This window comes from Leptodactylus fuscus, chromosome 3 (assembly GCF_031893055.1).
Source record: "Leptodactylus fuscus isolate aLepFus1 chromosome 3, aLepFus1.hap2, whole genome shotgun sequence".
NCBI classification, from domain to species: domain Eukaryota; kingdom Metazoa; phylum Chordata; class Amphibia; order Anura; family Leptodactylidae; genus Leptodactylus; species Leptodactylus fuscus.
Window position 1 is genome coordinate 134712944 of NC_134267.1, and position 24755 is coordinate 134737698.

General features: G+C 44.5%; 1 protein-coding gene across 1 annotated transcript in view; it reads right to left on the minus strand.

Moving 5' to 3' along the window:
- Positions 1-12631: 12631 nt before the first annotated feature.
- The window catches only part of BAG2 (BAG cochaperone 2), a 31167-nt gene continuing 19043 nt past the window's right edge, over positions 12632-24755 (minus strand). Inside the window, exons 2-3 of the mRNA XM_075266670.1 lie at positions 14081-14190; positions 12632-13578 (exon numbers count right to left, since the gene is read on the minus strand). Of these exons, the coding sequence (XP_075122771.1) occupies positions 13181-13578; positions 14081-14190 (508 nt within the window). The 3' untranslated portion in view covers positions 12632-13180. The remainder of the gene's footprint in view (positions 13579-14080; positions 14191-24755) is intronic.

The window sequence follows — 24755 nt, forward strand, 5'->3', positions numbered from 1 at the left end:
AGTATATCGCATAGTGGATTGATTTAACAAGTTCCTAAAACAAATCCAGTTAAAATGTATGTACATATGAATGTATTTTATTTTATATCTGGGAAAATATAAATAAAAGATGAGGGAAATCATGTCTGTTTTTCACTTTTAATTTTTTTTTTATTTACTATCAAAAGTGCTACTAAAAAAACTTTCTAAAATAGTTTTTCCTCTCAGTTACAGTAATTTTTATTTTTTATGGTGTTGCCGGGGGTGGGGCTAGAACTTGTGATAAGGGTGTGTTATTGGCGTATTATTATTATTATTATTTTATTATTATTATTTTTAATTACTTGTTTTATTTTTTTATTTATTTACATTGTGTCCCAATAAGGTCATAATAGACCCTTGGGAACATCTGAACACTATTTTTTGTTGGGGAGGGTGATTTCCCCTTTAACGGGGGCTGGTACATTTAGCCCCAGTTGCAGAAGGAATACAAGCCTCCTGGTCATAACTATAGAGTTGATCTGGGTTCTGTAGTACCCAGCAGCTCTAACAGATTCTGATCTGCTTCATGGTGGTGCCCAGGGCAGCCGCATCATGGTGGTGCCCATAACTGTGTACACAGTGATCAGGAAGGCAGGGACGATAATAAAACTTCCCTGACTTCTCTATGGGAGCTCCGGCTGTTACAGTTACAGCCGGCCCCCCATTTCAGCAGCTGCACGATTTTGCGCAGCTGCTGAAAACTGCTTGGACGTACTGGTACGCCCTTGCAGAACAAGGCAACCACTCTCCGGATCTAAAAGCTCAATTTGTCCGGAAGTGGTTAAATAAGTCAATTAGAAGTTAGGAGGGGAGATGGGGTTTAGTTTAGGGAATGATTTTCAATTTATCCTGGACAACGCCTTTAAAGGCAATTTTTTAATTTTATTTTAAATATGCCGGTAGATATACGTAGGTAAAAAAAAAAAAAAAATCATACTAGTACCCGGTGCTCCGATGTCCTCCCAGCGTGGTCCGATCCTTCTACTCCACTGGCTGTGATGTCACAGATCTCTTCCGGTGAAGCCTCAGCAGGAGAACCATGATTGTCACAGGTAGTGACATTGCATGCCTTTCACTGAGGCCGTCGATTGCCCTTAGTGGACATGTGTGGCTGGAACTTTTGCAACACGTCAACACTGGACCAAGAAGATGGGACTGCGCTGGGAGACACCGGAGCATTGGAGAAAGGGGAGTATGATTTTTATTTTATTTTTTCACCTCCTCCAGACTATTTAAACAATAAATTAATGTCCATTTTTACCAGGACAATTATATGTCATTTTTATCGAGCCTCAAAACTCCTACTAGTGGCAGCTGAAGGTAACTAGAATTTTCCCTCTATGTATAAAGGGGCCCAACATGCAGAGTTCTGAACTCTTTTATTCTGAAATAAATTATCACTTTCTCTGAAATACAATTTAATACGTACAAAACGAAAGGTAAACTTTGATTTTGTACCAACAATTTTATTAAAAAAGCGTTTCAAGAGTTATTTCCTTTGTAGGCTGCATAAATACACTATGGGTGTGGACATCATTCTAAACCTAAAAACTGGAAACTAGAACTTTCCGGTAGTTTCCTGCAAATGAGATCACCATACCCAACTGCCAAAGTGTACACTTCTCTCATTACAATGGAAGAAAACACATCCCTGTAAAATCCATTAAAGCTTAACACAAAGATATCACTTAACACCATCCAGAATGTTCTCTTTTCCAAATTTCAGTTCCTAAAACACCGCAGAACTAAAACTTGTAGCGGAAGATGTCACAATGTTTTGGGGGGTTTTTGTTTCTTTTTTTATCAGGTTTGTGTATATATATATATATATATATATATATATATATATATATATATATATATATAATTTTTTTTAACTTATTTATTATGCTTACTTATATAGCGCCATCATATTGTGCAGCACTTTACAGATATTGTTAGTCACTGTCCCATATAGGGCTCACAATATATATATATATATATATATATATATATATATATATATATATATATAATCGCACACATACTCACAAGTGGACAAAATTGTTGGTACCCCCGGCTTAATTAAAGAGAAAGCCACAATGGTCACAGAAATAACTGAAAAAAGTAATAAATAAAAAATCTATGAAAATGAACAAATGAAAGTCAGACATTGCTTTTCACTTCAACAGAATTAAAAAAAAAAAATAAAACTCATGAAACAGGCCTGGACAGAAATGATGGTTACTTTAACTTAATATTTTGTTGTACAACCTTTTGAGGCAATCACTGCAATCAGACGATTCCTGTAACTGTCAATGAGACTTCTGCACAGCTCAGCAGGTATTTTGGCCCACTCCTCATGAGCAAGCTCCTCTAGTTGTCTTGGGTTTGAAGGGGGCCTTTTCCAGACGACATGTTTCAGCTCCTTACAAAGATGCTCAATAGTATTTAGGTCAGGGCTCATAGAAGGCCACTTCAGAATAGTCCAGGGGTCGGCAACCCCTGGCACGCGTGCCAAGACTGGCACGCAAGGCCTATTTTGCCAGCCAGCCCGCAACCTTCATGCACTAAATTGAGAGAGGGCGTCCTTTCAGTGTTCTGGTAGAGCTGCTGTGTAGGACACGCCCCCTTCTCTCACTGCCCACCAATCAGAGGTGAGCCTCTCACTGCACAGGATAAGGGCTCCCTGGAGCTGCTGTTACATGTGAGGAGTTTCTGCAGTCTGCAGCCCCGAGGAGGAGAGCAAAGTGAAAGTAAAAACACCAGGTACGTGTGTGTTACTAACCTTATAATGTCAGGCATTTGGGGTTATTAATTTTGTTTTAGTAACTCCATGTGCCTCACATTAATAGCAGGTAACCCCATCATGTTCCTCACATTAACCCCTGTGTTGCTCACATAAGTGTTACTGATGTGTGAGACATATGGAGGTACTAATAAAGGACCTATATAATGAAGATATTCACTTATTACCTCCATATGTCTCACATATCAGTGTCCCTTATGTAAAGCACACAGGGGGTTAATGTGAGGGACATGATGGGGTTAACTGCTATTAATATGAGGCACATTGAGTTAACCTGCAATGCACATGACCAGACTCTACAACTGTGGATAAAGTACAGACCTATATATTTCAATTGACCCATATATACAGCCATTCTTTTTGTGGCTGTGTATCTGGGCCAAATTGAAGAACTGAAAACTATTGAGCAGGTCCTATATGTGTCCTATACATCCCCTATATCTGTCTGCATGTGCAGCCCTGTCAATTCATTTTTAATGTATAGGTCAGTGAGAACCACATCTGTGCCATTTGTATGCAGGAGGCGTAAGGCTGAGGCCCCACGTTGCAGAAATGCAGCATTTTTGTTGCAGATTTTGATGCAATTAAAGCCAAATCCAGTTCCTGGGCACCAGTGCATTCACTTTGTTGAAAGTGTGACACCCATTAATTCCTGGCTGTCGTTTTGCTGTTACTGCACCGCCAGGAACTAAAAGTGACAAATTAATCTGCGTTTCACTTAGAGAGCGTTCACACTACCGTCGGTGTCCGACAGCTAGTGTCCGCTGCTAATGTCTGTTCAGAATCTATGTGTGGACATTAGCAGCGGACACTAGCTGTGTCTGTGACATTTTGCATTGATTTAAATGGACATCGGGTGCTTTCGTTTACTGTTCGTGGGTGTCCTTAAGTGTCCGTTCCCAAAGATGTCCGACTTTTCAAGCGGACAGAAAAACCTACATGTCGGGTTTTGCTGTCTGCTTGAAAAGTCGGACATCTTTGAGAACGGACAGTTAAGGACAGACACGGACAGTAAAAGAACGCACCTGATGTCCATTTAAATCAATGCAAAATGTCACAGACACAGCTAGTGTCCGCTGCTAATGTCCACACAAGATTTTGAACAGACATTAGCAGCGGACACTAGCTGTCGGACACCGACTGTAGTGTGAACGCTCCCTTACAGAAAACTGAAGTTACTAACAGCCGAGGACTGGATGGAGCATACAGGTACATTGTGTGTCAGCTCTTTACAGGTATGACCTCACTCTGCTCCCAGTCACATACATTACCACTAATTGTGGGTTACACATGTACTTACATTGCTTCTAATGGAAAAAAACATGTGTATCCAGGCAAATAGTGGTAAGCGCATGTGGCTTTGAGCGCAGTATGACAGCACCCCTATGTTGTGGTTTGTGCTATATGACTTTAGTGTAGGTGTCGTCAGCTTTACAATTATTGCCCGGCACTCCAAGGACCTCATCTTTGATTTTTTAATTTAAATCGGCACGCTGAACAAAAAAGGTTGCCTACCCCTGGAATAGTCCAATGTTTTCCTCTTAGCCATTCATGGGCGTTTTTAGCTGTGTATTTTGGTTTATTGTCAGCTTTTTGACACTGGGAAGCACATTTCTTTCTAGAATCCCTTGATAGTCTTGAGATTTAATTGTACCCTGCACAGATTCAAGACACCCTGTGCTAGATGCAGCAAAGTAGCCCCAGAACATAACAGAGCCTCCTCCATGTTTCACAGTAGGGACAGTGTTCTCTTCAAGATATGCTTCATTTTTCCATCTGTGAACATAGAGCTGATGTGCCTTGCCAAAAAGTTTGATGTTTGTCTCGCCTGTCCATTGGACATTCTCCCAGAAGCTCTGTGGCTTGTAAACAATTTTTATTTATTATTACTTTTGTCAGATTCAAGTTATTTCTGTGACCATTGTGGGGTTTTCCTTTCATTACACAAGGTGTACCAACAATTTTGTCCACGTGTGTACTGTATGTATGTATGTATGGATAGATAGATAGATAGATAGATAGATAGATAGATAGATAGATAGATAGATAGATAGATTTTGTATGCTCTAAATTTTTGGATAATAACTTTCTAAGTTATGACAGAAGTAAAAATGTCATGTTACCTATATTCCGTTGGTGGGTATAATCACAACCATACCAAACTGATTAAGTTTTAGTTACATTTTGATATTTTTAAGTAAACCTTTTTATACTTATGTGTACCTTCTGAGTAAGGCATCTTTCCCCCTACGCCCAACAGCAGCACAACTGGGGTATTCCTGCCCCTATGAGCTGTTAGGACAGGTGGAATTTTTAATTACCTAATAGCTTTGACCCCAATAAGAGGCCGGAAGACCAACTCCCCTTTGTGTTTTTTTTCTGTCCTGTGGGACAGGACAGGGGGAGAGGTGTTAGGCCCTTATAGGGGTCCCCTCTCTCCCCTCTCTTTTTCTGTCTCTCTTGGTATTTAAAAAAAAAAAAAAAGACATTGAACTTACTTTTTGACTTGCGTGGACTCTGGCTGCGGTGCCCTTAGGCAGGGTTTAGCCTTCGGGCGTTGTATGCCCTCCTATCCTCCATTTCTGGGGAGGAGGGAGGTTTAACCCGTGTACCCGTGTACGGCGGTCTCCGTCCTGTGGCTGCGACGAGTTGCAGGACAGGAGGTGCTGATGCGGGTGGTTGCCTGAAGCAGCGGCGACTGTGAAAGCACAAGGGTTCCCTCCGGATTGCGGACCACTTCCGGGAGTGACCACGCATGCGTGGTCAGCAGGATTCGCTGACCCGCGTTAGCAACTGTTTTTTTATATATTTCATATTCAGACAGCAGGTCCCCCTCCCTTCTTCAAGTCACCAACTTGATCTTCGCCTGGGCAGAACAGAACCTCTCCCAGTTCTCTTCTCATTCTAGCGGACCAACTCAGCAGAGGCTTGGCAACCTCAGGCGAGTGGTCCCTACACCCAGGTATCTTTCACCAGCTCACCGAGTCGTGGGGTCTCCCCGAGGTGGATCTGATGGCCACCCAATACAACGCCAAAGTAGAAAGGTTTTGCTCCCAGTACCGGGAAGACAACCCTTTGGCGGTGGATGCCCTGTCAATACCTTGGAGGTTTAAACTGGCGTACGTTTTTCCTCCCATTCCGATGATTCCAAAGGTATTGGCGAAACTCAGGCAGGACCAGACCTCGGCAATAGTGATCATGCCATTCTGGCCAAAAAGGGCATGGTTCACCGACCTCATTCTTATGAGTTGGGGGAACTACTGGGGGCTTCCACCAGTACAAAATCTGGTAACCATGAACAGTCGGCCTTGACAAGGCCTGGACAAATTCAACCTCACTGCCTGGAGGTTAATCAGCCCATATGCAACAACAGAGGATTATCCCAGGGAGTGCTAAGGATCTTGGCGCACTCAAGAGCAGAATCGACTAACCGGAGCTACCAGAGGATCGCCCGGACATTCCAGAACTGGTGTACAAGTAACCAGCGCAACCCTGACAGAGAGTCAGTCCTGGAATTCTTAGAAGTTGGCCTAGAAAGAGGGCTAGCACCCGCTACCCTGAAGGTCCAAGTATCAGCCCTGTCCGCTCTCCTGGAGACCAGGTTATCATTGGATCCTCTAATCAAGCAGTTTTTAAGAGGGGCTACCAGACTTCGCCCTCAGGTGCAACCCCCTGTTCCTACCTGGGACTTAGCGGCGGTTCTTCAGGGGCTTTGCTCGCCACCATTTGAACCCCTATCTGAGGTGGACTACAGGTACCTATCATACAAGGTGACCTTCTTACTGGCAATAACCTATGCCAAAAGAGTTGGCGAACTACATGCTCTATCAGCCTCCGAACCCTTTATAACTTTATTTCCAGACAGGGTACAGCTGAGGTTCGTTCCAGGGTTCTTGCCAAAGGTACCTACACCCCAGAACATTAATCAGGCAATTGTCTTGCCAGCCTTTTTTCCCTCTCCTGCCTCGGAGTGGGAGGAAAGGATGCACAAACTAGATTTGGTGAGGGCATTGCGTATCTACTTAGAGCGTACTGCGCTTTTTCGAAAGTCGGAGAATCTTTTACTTAATGTGTTTGGTCACAATAAGGGTACCAAAGCATCAAAACCAACCTTGTCAAGATAGATCAGGGAAGCTATCATCTGCTCCTTACGTGCCCAAGACAAGCCGGTACCAGACTTTGTTCGTGCCCATGCCACCCGAGCAGTGGCAACATCCTGGGCGGAAAGACGTTCCTTGTCTTTGGAGCAGATATGTGCCGCTGCTTCCTGGAGCTCCCATCTAACTTTTGCCAAACATTACAGGTTGGACTGTCGGACAACGGGTCCAACAGCATTTGGACACTCTGTCTTGGCGTCGGCCTGCCAGGAGCACCCACCCTAGAGTAAAGCTATACTTGCTAAATCCCCAGTTGTGCTGCTGTTGGGCGTAGGGGGAATGAAAGATTAGGAATGATAATCTGTTTTCCCTTAGCCCAAACAGCAGCACAAGGCTCCCTCCCTATGCTGTATTTCTGTACTATTTTTTGTACTAATTATATTTGTGAAATATAACTTATATTTTTTACTCGTTACTAACACAAGGGAGAGCAGGTCTTCCGGCCTCTTATAGGGGTCAAAGCTGTTAGGTAATTAAAAATTCCACCTGTCCTAACAGCTCATAGGGGCAGGAATACCCCCCAGTTGTGCTTCTGTTTGGGCTAAGGGAAAACAGATTATCATTCATAATCTTTCATTTCTTGAGGGACAATTTGTTGTTTATATTTATAACATTTTGAGGACTGCCTGATGTTTTCATAGCATTTCATGCAATTTTTGTGGAAGTGAAATGGCAAAAAAAACAAGAGTTCTGCCACTTTGATTCTTTACCTGTTACAGTATTCTTTATATAGGATAAATATTTTTAAATGTTTAGAGTTCAGGCATTTTTGAACAAGGGGACTGTCAAACTCAGTCCACCCAAGAACATGATGTGGGTGCAGCTGTCAGGGGTTTATTCACTCCACTCAATCTTCACTCAGGCTGCAAAGTGAGTACAAATCACACCTCAACACAGTCCACATACCTCCAATACATGCTGCCACCACCAACTGATTTTGGGTAGTAAGAACCCAACTCACGTATGCACATGTCTCTCTAACAGTCAGTCAGCAAACACACTTTAAAAGGCATTGGATCCATAGAGCATATAGGGACTAACATTAACACTTTCAAAAAGGTTCAGTACTTAAATGAAGAAACAAAAGTTGACATAAACAAGCAAAAAGAGTGAAAAAAGTTATAGTTCTTCTGATCCCCAGGAGCTTGGGGAAAATGATGGGTGCCATCCAACCCGGCAATGTCCAATGGTTTGACAGTTTTAATAATATTAGGTCTTGTCTCATGTTTGAGAGTCGCCTCCCTTGTTTCCGATTCCTATTCCCTGTCAGTTCACTCCTCTGTATGGGATGGGGTTGAAATGTTTCATCTTTGTAATCAACTGAATATGGGAAAGCTATGTAAGCTATGTATGCCCGACCTCTTCATTCCCCTTCTCTGATGTCCAAAAAGAAATTTGTGTGTCTTGCACTTGCATCCTTTTTAATTATGGCTGTGCTGATTTTCTCTGGTGAGTCCTGATCATTAAAGCCATAAACCTTATCTGTGTTATAAGTTTGCAGACTTCAATAGAGAATGCCCTTCAAAGACCAAAAGAGACAAAACCACAGGGGTTGTCCTGTGATCGGAAGCAATTAACATTGGAATCATCCGCCCCAAAGGGATAATAATATCTTGCTTTAAAATACATCATAAACACATCAAAAATATAATCCTCAGAGATACCTAATGTGTTTCTTTATTTTTTATCTTAAGGTGATTTAAAAATTTTTTTATTTATTTAAACTTTTTTACATCTTTTATTTTTACTTGTATTTTTAGACTCCTTAGGTGAATTGATCACCCATTTACTATACTGCAATGCAGTATAGCATTGTACTACTGTATATACTCGAATATAAGCCGAATTTTTCAGCCCAGTTTTTGTGCTGAAAAAGCCCCCCTCGGCTTATACTCGAGTCAGCAAAAAAAAAAAATATTTTATTTTATTTATTTTTTTAGGAGGGGGGGGGGTTCTATGACCAGCCACAATGTTAATGTATAGAATCTCCCATAAAATAGTGCAAAAAAAAAAAAAGATTTAAAAAAAAAAAAAAAAAGTTCTAAATCACTCCTTTCCCTATAATACATACAAAAGTAGAAAATGACAGAAACACATACACATTAGGTATCCCTGTGTCTGAAAGTGCCCAGGCTACTGAATATAGGGTATCTGTAGTGCTCCTGTTCCGTCGGGAAGGGGTTAATAGGAGCACTGCAAATACCAACACTGTAGGGATTGTAGGGTTATAGGTTGGACTTGATGGACTAATGTCTTTATCCAACCTCATCTACTATGTAACTATGTATATTCAGCCAGACTGAATTACAAGTGGGGGAAGAAATAACAGTCCTCAAGCTCAGGGAAGGGGCAGACAGACAACCAAAACACCCCCTCCCCTTCCCCAGCATCTACTGCACCCAAAAACTCCGACCATTTTAATTTTTGAAATTTTCCAGTAGCTGCTGCATTTCCCCCCTAGGCTTATACTGGAGTCAATAAGTTTTCCCAGTTTTTTTGTGGTAAAATTAGGGGCCTCGGCTTATATTCGGGTCGGCTTATACTCGAGTATATACAGGTATATTGTAACTCAAGAAAAGAACTGCAGCACTCTAATATTGAGTGAAATGATTTTTGATTATTAAATATTTTCACGGAGTAACAGTATACGTTTTCAGCCTGCCAGACGTCATCATTCACTGTGGCGGTTCACACTTCCCTGAGTGGTGGATGCTTCCAATACAAGATGTTCAGCAACAAAATACATGTACATATGTGTTGGGAAAATCCCTCTAAGATATTGGACGTTATCCATGGATATGCTGCATAAGTATTTATTTACACTCATCAACCACCATAAAGTCTGATGAAGGTCGACAGGCTGAAAAACAGGGGTGCTCACACTTTTTCAGCATGCGAGTTACTTATAAAATGACCAAGTCAAAAGATCTACTACCCACTTCTTCCTGGCGGGGCCTGGGCCGCAGTATTGTCAGATTGACATCGGATCCCATAGAGGTAAGTAACATTGTTTATTATGTTCTCTGACCTCCCCTGGGGCTCCGATTATTACACTCGGGGGTCTGAAAAGACCCCCGAATATAATAATAGTGGTAGTGGGATCGCGGCCTGGCCCGGTCCTATTCACTACCGTCCTGCCGCGGCCTATAGTACAATGGGAAGCAGAAGTTGGTAAATAGGCCTCTACCTGCTGGGAATACTCCAGCAGGTAGCGGCCTATTATAAAACAAACATAAAGTTCTCATACTTACCGACCTCGATGCTGCTGCTGCTCCCACATCCTTTTCTCCTGGCAGACGTCTGCGTATCAGTGTAGGTGGCGTGATTACGCCGCATACGCTGAAACGTAGACGTTGGAACCAGCGCAAGGCTGCGCTGGTTCAAACAAGAAAAAAGTTTTAAAAAAAAAGTCATGCTATTGACCCATACTTCCTTTGTGATCGACCGGTAGATCGCGATTGACGTATTAGGCACCACTGCCGAAAAACATTTACTGCTACTCTGTGAAAATATAAATAATTAAAAATTGCTTCATTAAATATCAGTGCTAAAGTTATTTCCGGATTATGAGGATAATGTCACTCCTTAAGGAGAGACCACTTATTAGGTGTGTGGAGACTTATACAGCCATAGTCGCTCCACTGTAAGGGATCATGGGAGGCAGATGCAAATCTGTCTCCCAAGATGTTAATAGGGAGACAGTGCTTCTGTTATGCTGCCCTCTATAGCAAGCACCCTGAACATCATGCCCGACTTTCCCAGAAGCCTTTACTGCATAATGTGGCACTATAATGGGGCCGCCAGATCTCCGCACAGAACATGCGGACAGGACAGTAGTTCACAATCTACTTTCCTGTCCGTATGATTCATGCGGGCAGCGTGGGGCAAGCAAACAGACCCCATTATAGTCTATGGGGTCCAAGTGCTTTTACTGCACAGCACTAGAAATTGCGTTTGGTATTCCGTTTAGGGGGGTCCGAGAGGTTACTTGTATGTGGCACTCAGTATATTTTGCTGGGTACTGTGGTAGGGTCCCAATTCATAGTATATTAAGAAAATAACTTTAGCACTGATATTTAATGAAGCAATTTTTAATTATTCATATTTTCACAGAGTAGCAGTAAATGTTTGTCGGCCTTCATCAGACTTTACGGTGGTTGAATGTTCCGAAGTGGTTAATATAAAGACTTTAGAAAATTCCTTAAGAATCAGATGAGAGATATGTTTGTCACTCTGGTAATAACTATATCCATACCAATCAGAATATGCCAAATCAGGGCCGGCTCCAGGTTTTTATGGGCCCTTGGGCGACAGAGCCTCAGTGGGCCCCCTTGTGGAGGAGGCGGGGGAGTCGGGACACTGCACGTCGCAAATGAAACAAGTGACGTCACGTAGGCGTCACCAACGCCATACCTCCCAACTTTTTGCCGCAGCAAATTTAGCTCTGCCCACTTTTATGTTGACTCCACCTATTCTCATTCATTTTTTGTGTGCTCCCACACAGTATAATCCTCCTACAGTCACCCGTAAATTATATATCCCCCCTCCATCTCTCCCCCAGTTTCATATACACCCTTCCTCTGCCCCCAGTTTCATGTCCCCCCTCCATCTCTGTCCCCAGTTTCATGCCGTTCTCCCCCCTTCATCTGCCCAGTTTCATGTCCCCCCGTCTCTGCCCCAGTATCATGCCGTTCTCCCCCCCTCATCTGCCCCAGTGTCATGCCATTCTCCCCCCCATCTGCCCCAGTGTCATGCCGTTCCCCCCTTCATCTGCCCCAGTGTCATGCCATTCTCCCCTCCCTTCATCTGCCCCAGTGTCATGCCGTTCTCCCCCCCCTCATCTGCCCCAGTGTCATGCCGTTCTCCCCTCCCTTCATCTGCCCCAGTGTCATGCCGTTCTCCCCCCCCCATCTGCCCCAGTGTCATACCATTCTCCCTTCATCTGCTCCAGTGTCATGCCGTTCTCCCCCCCCCTCATCGGCCCCAGTGTCATGCCTTCCCCCCCCTTCATCTGCCCCAGTGTCATGCCGTTCCCCCCCCCACCCTCCATTTGCCCCCCAGTTTCATGGGCCCCCTTAATTATGTTCCACCTTAATTTTTAACACAAAAAACAAACAAACACTTACACTCACCTTCCATCGCTCCCCCGCCACTCCTCTCTCTGCTCTCACTCCATTCACATAGTTGTAGGCGCGATGTGATGTCATCACATTGCCCCTATACACACTGAAGCCGGGCCGCAGCGTTAAAGCAGTAGCTGAGCTGTCACAGCTCCTGCTTTAATCGCCTATGTATTCAGCTCATCGGCGTCCGTTGGATGCCGATGAGCTGAAATCGGGACATGCAAGTACTGGTGGGCCCCAGCACTTGCCCGACTACGCCGTGCGCTGACGCCGGCCCTGTGCCAAATGCATATGAGTGTAATATTGGTGACATGTGCTCTGTACCTGTGACACTGCTCAGTTCATTTACCAACCCTTGTGAAGTGTATCTCCAACTTTACTGCTACATGCCCTAAACCATAAACATTCATTCTGTATATTCTGTATAAAGGTGACAATGTGACAGTACATTCTAAGAAAAGGGCAGCAACCAAGAAAGTGGCCCTGCATTTCATTACATAACCCTCCTCCAAATATTTGTGTAGTGTAAAGAAAAAGCAGACATTAGGATGATTTATTTCCTTATTTAATATCTTCTGGTATTTTATGTGTAAGTGCACACGAGTACATGATATAGTATTAGAGTTGTAATATTTTCATTGAACAGTATGTAAATTCTTCTCATATGAATTTATGTATTTTGTGAAAGTAAATGACCCCCTATATGATAGAAAAGTGAAAAATAATCCTTCTTTATGCACTGTAAAAAAAACTTGTAAATCATTGACACCCAGTATAGGAATCACATATTTCTCAAAATATAACCAGCAATATAGCATTCTCAACGTATCCAGCATCTTCGTAAATGCCTTTACATTATAATAAGAAATGTTATTTCCCCTTCAGCGACACTTTACTACTACTACTAGTGAAATGATTGATATTTCCCAGAGACTGCACTTCCATGACTAATACTGACTACAGCCCATTACAGAACATATGTAGGATATACTTATAGACATTCAAGTTTTGCTATGATTCTTTTGACCCATCACCCTCTACAGTAGTGTGAATTATTAACCACATATATGTTTCCTCCTGTCTGAATGCTTTTAGCTTTTATTGTTCTGGTGGGAAACAGATTTCTGCTTCTGATTCTCCAACAGCGTGATGGACTTCTCTGAATTGTCTATGTTCCTAATAAGAGTTTCTAGTCTTCTTTTAATTTTCTTTTGGTCCTCTATTGCACATCCAATAATGATAGACTGGAACTTCTGATCAATGGGTACAGAAGGGACATCAGAAGTACAAGCTGCATATAAAGACATCAGCTGTGCCTTTCCACCTTCCAAGTTTTCCATGACTTTCTTCAAGATCTCATCAATAATCAAGGTGGCTTGCTGTAGAGATGAGGCTTGCTGGGGATTTCTCATGGTTTCCACTGAGACTTCTACAGTCACTGTGCGGGTCATCAGACGTTCTGCAGTTAATGTCAGTTCTTCTCTTTCACCTAGATATTAAATGAGTATGACAGTGAATGGATAGCAACATCACAAAGTGGGTCAGAAGCTGCATTTATATTGTATTAATATACACTATGATGCCTAAAGGGGTAATAACTAGAGATGAGCGAGTAGTATTGGATCGAATACCTCGCCACCATAGGAATGTGTGTAAACGGCCGAACACCAAGGGGTTAAGCACATCGAATATTCGTGATAACTGGGAGTCCAACTCCATGCAGCTCCTGGCCACGGTTTTGCAGACATGTTAAATAAGTGATATAGACTATCCCTTCAAGTACAATTATTTGGATTTTCTTTCATTAAGAACTAACTGATAATATGGACAGATATAGCTGATGATTATTATTATTGTGGGGCAGACAGAGACTCACTTACGAGATTTCAGCCTTAAGCTATGTGAAAACTAGCAACCCCTTGTGTCTTCATCCATTAGAGCCGTCAGAAGAGGCTCCCCAACCCCACAGACACTAGTAAAGTATAGCTTACCATCGCTTATGTTCCTCATGTCCTGGCTATTCTTGACATTATGAATCATCTCAATCAGAGACTCTTTCTCCAGCTCCAGGGTAGACGCCGAGTCTCGTAAGGATTGTACTCTAGGCAGAAATACAATAATTGTTGGTTAGATGGAGGTTTTGTAACATTTCTATTCTTCTTTCCTGTACCATGACATTCAGTCAAGCCTATTACAGCAGTCAGGATTAAAGAACGTTCAGTTTACAAGAGATGGAGCATAGAACTATAAGCGCTCAGAACAATACAGTGCCCCCTTGTCTTTTGAGGGAATGTTAAATGGAACAGACATTCCCCAATTGTTAGGCCACTTATATATTATTCAGGTTTATACAGGTCCCACAATACACATCTGTTCTCAAGACTTAATATGTGTAACTATTTTACTTTCTCCCCATTACTGAGGTTCTCTATGCTCCTTCTATCAGGTGAATGGTGGGGATGATTCACATGATATGTTCATTCTTAAGATAAAAGGATGGACACCCACCATAGCTATTGGGCATTGAAAGTATTAGCAAGGGGGGGTTTCCACTGTATGGCAGGCACTGTGGAGCAGAGTAGCCACCAGCTTTAAAAACCCGGTATTTTTTAGTATGTACAGCAAGATCTTACCCTACTTGATACATAAACTCAGAACACACATTTTATTTCAATTTTCTCCAATAGATGTACCATTAAATCTTTTCCCTTTTTAAGGTTCCTATTATATCCAGATGAAGGGCACAGCTATTCCCTTACGTCCCACCAGCGGCACAATGTGGGGTATTTTCTGCCCCTGTGTGCTGGTAGGACAGGCGGAATTTTTAATTAGCCAGGTTTAATCCCCTGGCTGGTCCCTATAAGAGGGCACCACACCCCTCCCCCTGCGTGTTTTTTTCTGTCCTGTGTGTGGACAGGTGGGGAGGACTTGGTGTCCTCCTATAGGGTTCAGGATTTACTTACCGTCCTGAGTCCTGTCCCTCGTCGTCTGTCTGCTTCACTCGGGCTAGGAAGGAAGCAGATAGTCAGCTGCTGCGGCAGTTTTTACCCTCCCTCCCTCCTCTTTCCTACCTGCAGCTTTGCAGGTTACAGCCGCGGCGTGCTGAGCTGGAGAGCGCCTCCATTGCGCTCTCCGGCGTGTCGGCTTCAGTGCCGCGGACCTCGGGGAGCCGGAACCTTTCTCCGGTTCCCTAGCAGCAGAGGAGGCTTCTTCGGGCGCGTACTTCCGGCGCCTCACTTCCGGTTGCGGCGGCGGCCGCGCCGGAATACAATGTTGGGTCCCCGGAGTTTGGGGGGACCAAGCAGGCAGAGGCAGTGCCTCTGTATCTGTCCCCCCCCCTGCTTTTCCTTTTTCCAGCAGGCAAAGGGTTGCAGGGAGGGGGTGAGGGGGGGCGGGCTTCAGGCGGCCCCGCCCCTTCCTGGCAGCACTTAAAAGGGAGGGCAGGGCTTTGACTCCCTGCCTTCCTAGCTTGTTCTAGTGGGGCTCCTAGTCTCTACCAGTGTTTAGTGCTATCTGCTGGTTGCCTTGCGGCTGTTGTGCAGTTCAAGCACCTACGCCTGGAGAAATCATATGATTTTATGTATAAGTTGTACTCCTCTTACCCACTGATTATTGTTTAGGTGTGTAGCGGTTGCTACTTTACCATCATGTCTTCCTCTACCACTCCCCCTGGAGCTCAGGAAAGGAGAAAGTCCTCATCTAAGAGGAAGCACTTTTCCTGTCGTGATTGTGATATCCCCTTGCCTGATGGTAAGCGTACTAGGGGGAGGTAGTCTATCTCTCCCTGCGGGAGTGTTTGACAGGCCTTTATGTTCCCAGGGTATGATTGGTCTCGCTGTCGTTCCTGCAGAGGCCCTCCCCCTGAGGAACATTCCCCAAGGGACATTGTGGTATGGATAAAGGAGTACATGGTGAGTACGGTACAGAATACAAGTGGAATGATGGGTTCCTCACTTCTGGTAAGCTCCTCCTCCTTGTCTTTTAGGATGAATCTTTAAAGGACATCCGTACCTCCATTACGCAGCTCTCTAAAAGGCAGCGCTCAGAAGGGCGCTCGGCATCTCTTCCCTCCCTAGAAAGACTTCAGGTGGAGGATGACTCCTGTCCCTCGGAGGCGCAGTTGAGTATGGCCAGCAAACCCATTTTTCCATGGGATAAAACATCAATTTTGCTGAAGGCCATCCGGTCAAGGGACCAGGATGGCACGGGGGAAGCCTCCGCTTCTACCTCTGGGGGGCAAGGGGCCTTCCAAGTAGATGCAAAACTATCTGAGTGGAAGTTCCCAGAAAAGGCTCATGTCGCCTCCCGGGTGTTTAAGAACCTATATCCCGTAGACCCTGCCCAGCTGGACCGCTGGGGACCGCCACCAAAAGTTGACCTGGCGGCTGCAAAGATGTCCCGTCGCACCATTGTACCCCTAGAAGATGGGTCTAATTTACAGGACCTCCTGGACAGGAGAATAGACTCATCCTTGAAGAAAGCATACGCCACAGCTGCAGCGCAGTCTAGGGTGGCTATAGCCTCCACCGAGGTGGCGGACTTCCTTCGTGCCCGTTTAGCGCAACTGGAGCAGGATATAGATGCGGGCATTGGAAGGGACGAGATCCTGGCTTCAATGGCGCCGGTACATCTGGCGGCTGATTTTCTGGGGGAATCCTCCAGACAACAGCTACGGCTGGCTGCTAAAACAATGGCCCAGACAACGGCCGCAAAAAGACCGCTGTGGCTTCGTCCATGGAGAGCAGATCTGCCATCCAAGTATGCACTCTGCAGCCTGCCCTTCCAGCCTGGTAGGGTGTTCGGGCGCGGCCTTGACGACCTTATGGAGGGTCTAGCTGATGATAAAGGCAGATCTCTGCCTCAAGCCACCAGAGGCAGAAGACCTCCCCCAGGGAGGGGTCGAGGGGCCACTCCCAGAGCTCAAGCCCAAAGACGCTCCAGGTTCCGGTCCAGAGGCTCTGGCCGGGGGCGTGCCAGGGAGGAGCCAAGAGGTAGGCCAACCTTTTGAGGATGCGCCGCTCTCTGTGGCCCAACATCCTGTGGGTGGGCGTCTTGCCCACTTTTTCTTCATGTGGAAACAGGTCATCAAGGATCCGTGGGTCTTGCGGGTGGTTCAGCAGGGCTATGCCCTAGAATTCAGTCATCTTCCCCGCGATCAGTTCATCATTACTCATGTCCAGGCTGCTTCCCAACAAGACATCTTGGAGGCAGCCGTCCTGGAATATTGGTCGAAAGGAGCCTTGGAGAAGGTTCCTACTCAAGAACAGGGACACGGAGTCTACTCCCCGTTTTTCCTCGTCCCCAAGCCATCCGGGGGCTCGAGGATGATAATAGATTTAAGGTATCTCAACCGATTCTTAAAGGGGAAACCCTTTCGGATGGACTCCGTAGACTCCGTAACAGTGTTCCTTCAGCAGGACGAAGTAATGGCAACCTTGGATCTAAAAGATGCGTACCTGCATATACCCATCTTCCCTCCACAGAGAAGATACCTGCGAATAGCCGTCCAGATATCTGGCCACAGAGAGCACTTTCAATTCACCGCCCTCCCTTTCGGCATATCTTCAGCCCCATACGTTTTTACCAAGACGATCGCCCCCGTCGCCGCCGCTCTGAGATTAGAAGGCCTCTTCGTGGTTCCTTACTTAGACGACTGGCTCATAAAAGCTCAGTCTACTTCGGTACTTCACCAACATCTTCAGATCGCCGTATCCTTCCTGCAGAAGTTGGGATGGGTGATCAACTGGGAGAAATCCGAGATAGTGCCAGCCACCCGAAGGAAATTTCTTGGTTTTATTCTGGATTCTCAGACCATGCAGATCTATCTCTCCAGCCCAAGGAAGCTCAAAATAGAGGCAGCCGCCCGGTTCCTCTGCAGAACTCGGCGGGTAACGATCCGGACCGCCATGAGAGTTCTAGGCCTGATGTCATCTTCGGCCAGAGCGGTTCCTTGGGCCTTATGGCATTTGCGTCCCCTCCAGAAGGAAGTGTTGAGCGCCTGGAACAGGTCTCCGCGGGGACTGCAAAAGAAGATCTGCCTTTCTCCCAGTACCCGTCTTTCCCTCAGATGGTGGATACACCTGAAAGACGGAAGGTCCACGGTTCCACCAGTGTGGACCCTGCTGACGACAGATGCATCCCACTGGGGATGGGGAGCCCACCTGGACGACAAGACGATTCAGGGCGCTTGGGCGCATCCGGAAGAGGGATCATCCAACCTGAAGGAGCTTCAGGCAGTATTCCTTGCTTTGTGTCACTTCGCCCCCCTCCTCAAGGGGAAGGCAGTCAAGGTCCGGTCGGACAACATGACGACGGTGATATATATAAACAAGCAAGGCGGCACCAGATCCCCGGCTCTGCAAAGAACCACGAACCTAATTTTCTCATGGGCAGAGAAGAACCTGTCCCATCTATCCGCTGTTCACATCAAGGGCTCCCTAAACATAGTAGCGGATCAGTTGAGTCGGGGTATTACCGTATCCGGAGAATGGTCACTTCATCCAGGAGTGTTCCAACAGATCGTCCAAAGATGGGGTCTCCCAGAGGTCGATCTTATGGCGACCCGACTCAACGCCAAGGTGGAAAACTTCTGCTCACTGTATCAGGAAGATAATCCCCTGGCAGTGGATGCCCTGTCCATCCCGTGGAGGTTCAGGCTGATTTACATCTTCCCTCCTGTTCCCATCATACCCAGGGTATTGATGAAAATAAGACAGGACCAAGTCTCGGGTATCGCCATAATCCCGTTCTGGCCAAAAAGGACTTGGTTTGCTCAGCTCATGAGGATGAGTCAAGGCATATATTGGAAGCTTCCCCCCCTCCCAGACCTGGTAACTCAAGGAGAGCTGCTCTGCCAGGATCTGAGGAGATTCAACTTGACAGCCTGGAGGTTGACCAGTCCCTATTAAGGAATAGAGGACTTTCAAGTGCCGTCCTGAAGACGATGTCATGTGCCCGCGCAGAGTCAACTAATAAAAGTTACCAAAGGATTGGTAACATTTTTAAGACCTGGAGCCGGGAGCACGAAGTGGACTCTGTGGACCCCCCAGTGGGGGTGATCCTGGACTTCCTTCAGGACGGCCTAGACAGGGGGCTCTCGATCTCCACCTTAAAGGTGCATGTAGCCGCCCTGTCCGCCTGCCTGGGTTTTTCTCAAGACTCTCTGGTAAGCACCTTCCTAAAAGGGGCGGGGAGATTGAGACCAGCAGTAACTGCTCCAATCCACAAATGGGACCTCAGCACGGTCTTGACGGCACTATGCGAGAAACCATTTGAGCCTCTGGAAACAGTGGAACTAAAGTTTCTCACCTATAAGGTGGCATTCCTCTTGGCAGTAACATCGGTCAAGAGGGTGAGTGAGTTGCAGGCTTTCTCCTGTGAGGAGCCATACACTAGTTTCTTTGAGGACCGGGTCCAATTGAGGTATCTTCCAGGTTTTACACCCAAGGTACCCTCCGCTTCCAACAGATGCCAGTTGGTCACGCTTCCGGTTTTTCATCCAGCGCCTTCCACAGCGGAGGAAGTCAAGCTGCACTCATTGGACTTATCCAGATGTTTAGGTATATACATAGAGCGTACTCGCTCTTTCAGGAGAGCAGAAAACCTGTTCGTCAATTTCTTTGGGAAGTTGAAAGGGCTTGCGGCTTCTAAGCCCACCATATCTAGGTGGGTGAAGGAGGCCATCAGAATATCATTCACGGCCCAAGGTTTACCTCCGCCTACCTTTCTGACGGCGCACTCCACGAGAGCAGTAGCCACTTCATGGGCAGAACGATGCGCTTTGCCGCTGGATCAGATCTGCGCGGCGGCATCCTGGAGCTCGGACTCCACTTTTGTAAGGCATTATAGGCTAGCCAGCCATACTGCTGAGGCCTCGGCGTTCGGCCGGACGGTGTTGAGCTCGGTTGAGCGCCAAAACCCACCCTAGGAGGAGAACTACTTGCTATCTCCCCACATTGTGCCGCTGGTGGGACGTAAGGGAATGAGGGGTTATGTAGATAACCTGTTTTCCCTAAGTCCCAACAGCGGCACAAATCTCCCTCCCTAAAAAAAAAAATAAAAAAATAATAATCCGGAGGAGAGTTTAGCATGACATGTACAGCTGGGTTCATGCATTTAATTTAAAGCTTATGTGTGTTGTATATAAGGATATACGTGTAAACATCACAGTGTTGTATCAGGTTCTGTGAATAGGACCTATTTTTGTCACTTGGTATTAACACGCAGGGGGAGGGGTGTGGTGCCCTCTTATAGGGACCAGCCAGGGGATTAAACCTGGCTAATTAAAAATTCCGCCTGTCCTACCAGCACACAGGGGCAGAAAATACCCCACATTGTGCCGCTGTTGGGACTTAGGGAAAACAGGTTATCTACATAACCCCTCATTAGTTGTCCCACCTAATGCAACATAAAAATTCTCTCTATAATTCAATGGAAAATTTTCACTGCTGTGCTTAATGTAATGTGACATTTTGGGGATAATTCTTGGCTGTCATTGAGCACTGAAGATGCTGATGTTTTCAGAGATGACCAGAACCACCATTATAACTATCAACAGTAATGCGGTATGGGCACATAACTGTACTGTGTTTTTAAGAGCAGCCATGGCGAGATGGTCAGCAGGTCACCTGTAGCATACCAACAGTGCACTAACTCCTATGAGGTAACATGCACAATAATAGCAGCATAACTCGCCAGCCAGATCAGCTTATGGTCATCTTATAATAAGGTTATGTTTACACTGACATCACAGTTTCTATTTCTGCATTATCCAAGATAGACAGGACAAATTTAATTGCCCTAAATGGGTCTGAAAAACATTACAATACCACTGTAACAGTATACACATAATGATTTGTAGCTGTGGCTTGTGTCACAGATTTAGACCTCATGGAGTCTGGATGACTAGCAAAAAAAACCAAAACAATATCTACCCCTGGGTAGCATGAATATGCACAGATTGAATATAGTCAAAATATAAAAGCACTATAATGACCTTTGCTGTATCCTCCATCTTAGTGATAGGTCTAGTCTAGGAGTTAGTATTTACAGGGTATGGACCACTAAACACTCAGCATGTTTTTATGCAACTGGTCCAAAATCTAGCAAAATCCATCCTTGCTGTCACTCTGTTTCCATATCCTTGCGCCCATGTGCATTGCACAATTGAGGCTGGGTCCAGTACACCCCTCTTCATTGTAGATTGTGTAGCGAGACAAGCTGTTCTGTCCTCAGTGTCCATGCCACAATAGACATGCACAGGTGGGTCTTAAAGATAAAGGTATTAAACATAAACATAAGAATGAAATAACATACAATGGTATAATAGAAAACATAGATATTGCCAGGTTTAGGACTCTAGACCCAGCAGCATAAGGACATGCTGGTGATTTATTGGCCCCAAACCAGATAACAGGATCCCTTTTAGACACCTGGGTTTTATAGAGGACCTTTCACCACCTCCAACAATTCAAGTTTGTATAATCTGTTAATAGACGATGTTCCACTGATTCCAGCACAGTTGGATTTTTTTCTCTTGCCTCCACCGTTCCTGAGCACAGCACAGTTCATTTTGGTGCCTGATGTGCTATTTAAGTTCTGTAATGTCAGAAGGGCAGTGTCAGGCAGGTGTCCTTTAAAGAGGACCATTCACCACCTCCACCAATTCTAGATCTTAGCATCTGTTAATAGGCGCTGCTCCACTGATTGCAGAACAATTGAAATTTTCTCTCTAGCCCCCACCACTCCTGAGCAACAACTACAGTTAGTTTTGGTGCCTGATGAGCTATATAATTTTTTTGACTGTCAGAAGGGAAGTCTCAGGCTAGGGGTGGGGGAGCCAATATAACATATCAGGCACCAACTCTAAGAGTAAGGATTATTCAGGAACTGTGCCAGAATCAGTGGAGGGATAACTACTAACTGATGTAAAGCGCTGAACTTGTTGGAGGTGGTGAAAGGTCCTCTTTAAAGAGTCTGTCACCAGGATGAAGCATATTAACCCTTTCACTGCCAGGCACGTACACTGTACGTGCTCCCAAGGTGGCACTTCAGTAGCCGAGGACGTACTAAGTACGTCCTCCCTACTAATGCCGATATCTCTGGACTGCATCAACATATCTTGATGCTTTAAAATGCATTTTAAAGAAGAGACTCTCATCTTTAAAATGATACCAGGGACTTGATGATTTTACTTACAGTCTTGGAGCCATTCACTGTTGAAAACACTATTTGGCATTGAGATCCAACTGCAGATCTCAATTCCCGACAGCGTTTCAACAGTGAATTTCTCCAAAACTGTACATCCAATCATCGAGTTCTTGATATCATTTTAAAGATGAGATTCTCCTCTTTAAAATGCAATTGAAAGCATCAAGATATGTTGATGCAGTCCAAAGTTATAGAGCTCCAAAGTGTCCCCCCCCTCCTGTCTAAGCAAGCAATTTGCGATCTAACAAGAAAGGAAAGAGGGACACGGAGCATCCCAGCAGAGAGAGACACAGAAACGATCTCTCTCTCTGCATAACTTGTATGTGACAGCAGGAGGGGGTGGCAGGGACTCTATTGTCCCTATTAACCCTACTCCTGCCAATCAGAGCGTATACTATACATTTGTCTCTGATTGTCACATACAGTTATCATGTAATTCCCCCCTGAGCTTAACTAGTAGGGTATTCTTATGTTATACCTCCTGAACATAACCAGGAAGTTTGTTGGCACTGTGACCCAGACATTTACCATTGTCCAGGTCGCAAGCCAAAAAAAAAAAGTCGCACCAAACACTTACACAACATATACATAAAGTCGCAAATAAAGTTTACATTTCACCCAATCCCTGTCCTGTCTATACCTGAGTTTTCTACAGTAAAATACGTCTCTAGTGATGTCCGTTACACGCTAAAATAATAGTAATAACGATTATCACTAGAGATGAACGTATGGATTGCTAAAATTATTATAGGGGGATGGAAAATAACATTTTTATGTAAAGTCCTATTTAATTCGCATGCACAAAATGGGATGGCGCATTTCTGCGATTTTGGCAATTCTTTAACACCCGCCCCTGTAAATATATACATGTGTGGTATGTATGAACTCCTCACATATTGCAGTTTTATGGACAGTACATTATGTTTGCAGAAAGGGATTTCTTGAGCCGCACTTTAGTGGCAAATTTGAATTTTTGCGCAATTTTTGCTAGCAATCTCTGTTTGAGGCAAAGTTGAATGAAGGTGGTTGTATATATAAACTATTAAATTGTGTTTTTATATACGGTATGCTGTGTACTCTGAAAACAGTTAGATTTTGGTATCACAGTCACAGTTTGGTAGGTGCAGTATAGCTTTTTAACATATTAGTGAACAACAGCAAAATCCTGCTTGTCTTCTGTATTCGTGTTTTTGGGAGTCCGAGCTCTTGTTGTAGTTGATGTTTGCGGTACATATAGTATATATACACATTGTATACACCATAAGCTATTATTTTAAAAGTATTTTGTATATGAATGTGAGATTGAACATGAGTTTTAGGTGCAAATATGTGTTTTAGCGTATTTTTTCAAAAAATTATTTGTGTTGGTCGCAAAGTTGCATGAAGGTGGATGTGGCTATCGATGACCCATTAAGACATTTGTAATCTTCAGGTTGTCTACTTTCAAAAAATATATAGGGTTTAGGGTTCACTTACTTTTCATGGTGTGTAATCCCTACATTTTATAGGATGATACTTTTTTAACATTTCCAGCTTCAAAGCAGAATTTTGTTCCTTCCAGTTCTAGCGATTTTCTGAAGACACGTGCATGCGGGTTCAGGCCATAGTGATATGTATGAACTCTGCACATGTTGAACTCTTATTTTTAGGAGGTTTGGTGCATTTAATTTTTTGTTTGGTTTCCGCTTTTAACAACTAATATACATTTATTTGCATTTTTTCATAAAACATTCACTTTAAATCAAAATTGCATGAAGGTGCCTGTTCGTATACAGTACCAAGTGGCATTCTGACAATGCTGCAGGTGTCTACTTTAAGAAAATATATAGGTATGGGGGGGTTGGATGCTTTTTTAATGTTGCAATTTAGGTTTGATTTGTCCATCTCAAAACTGTGAAAATTGCTCTGGCTACTGGAGGTGCAAAATTTCCAGAGACCCTTGGCAGCGAAAAGGTTAAACCAGCAATACAGTTAGGTCAGGCTCACCCGAATATAATGCTTTTACCCATGAAAATTAAAGCATTCATTGCAGAGATATTCATTTATTTCACAATATGCAAATTAACAATTTGGAGCTCTGCGGGTGATACCGTTGCTACACCCTACGCTGCTCTAAAATTCTTTCCTTCCCCCCTCTCTTCTTTGAGAGACAGGGCCTTCAAGATTTCAGCTTAGCACCTGGTCCCTTATCTGAAAGAAAGGAGGGCAAAATACAGCAGTGTACGGTATAGCAGTTTTAAGGCAACAGTATCGCCCTCGATTCTCCAGATTGTTCAAATAAATGAATATTTCTGTAACAGAGGCAAGGATTTTCATGGGGAAAAAAGATATTGCTATTAGGTGAACCTGACGTATCTATCTATCTATCTATCTATCTATCTATCTATCTATCTATCTATCTATCACACCATGCTGTTGGAAAATTTGGCTTCACCCTGGTTACACTTACACTCCACT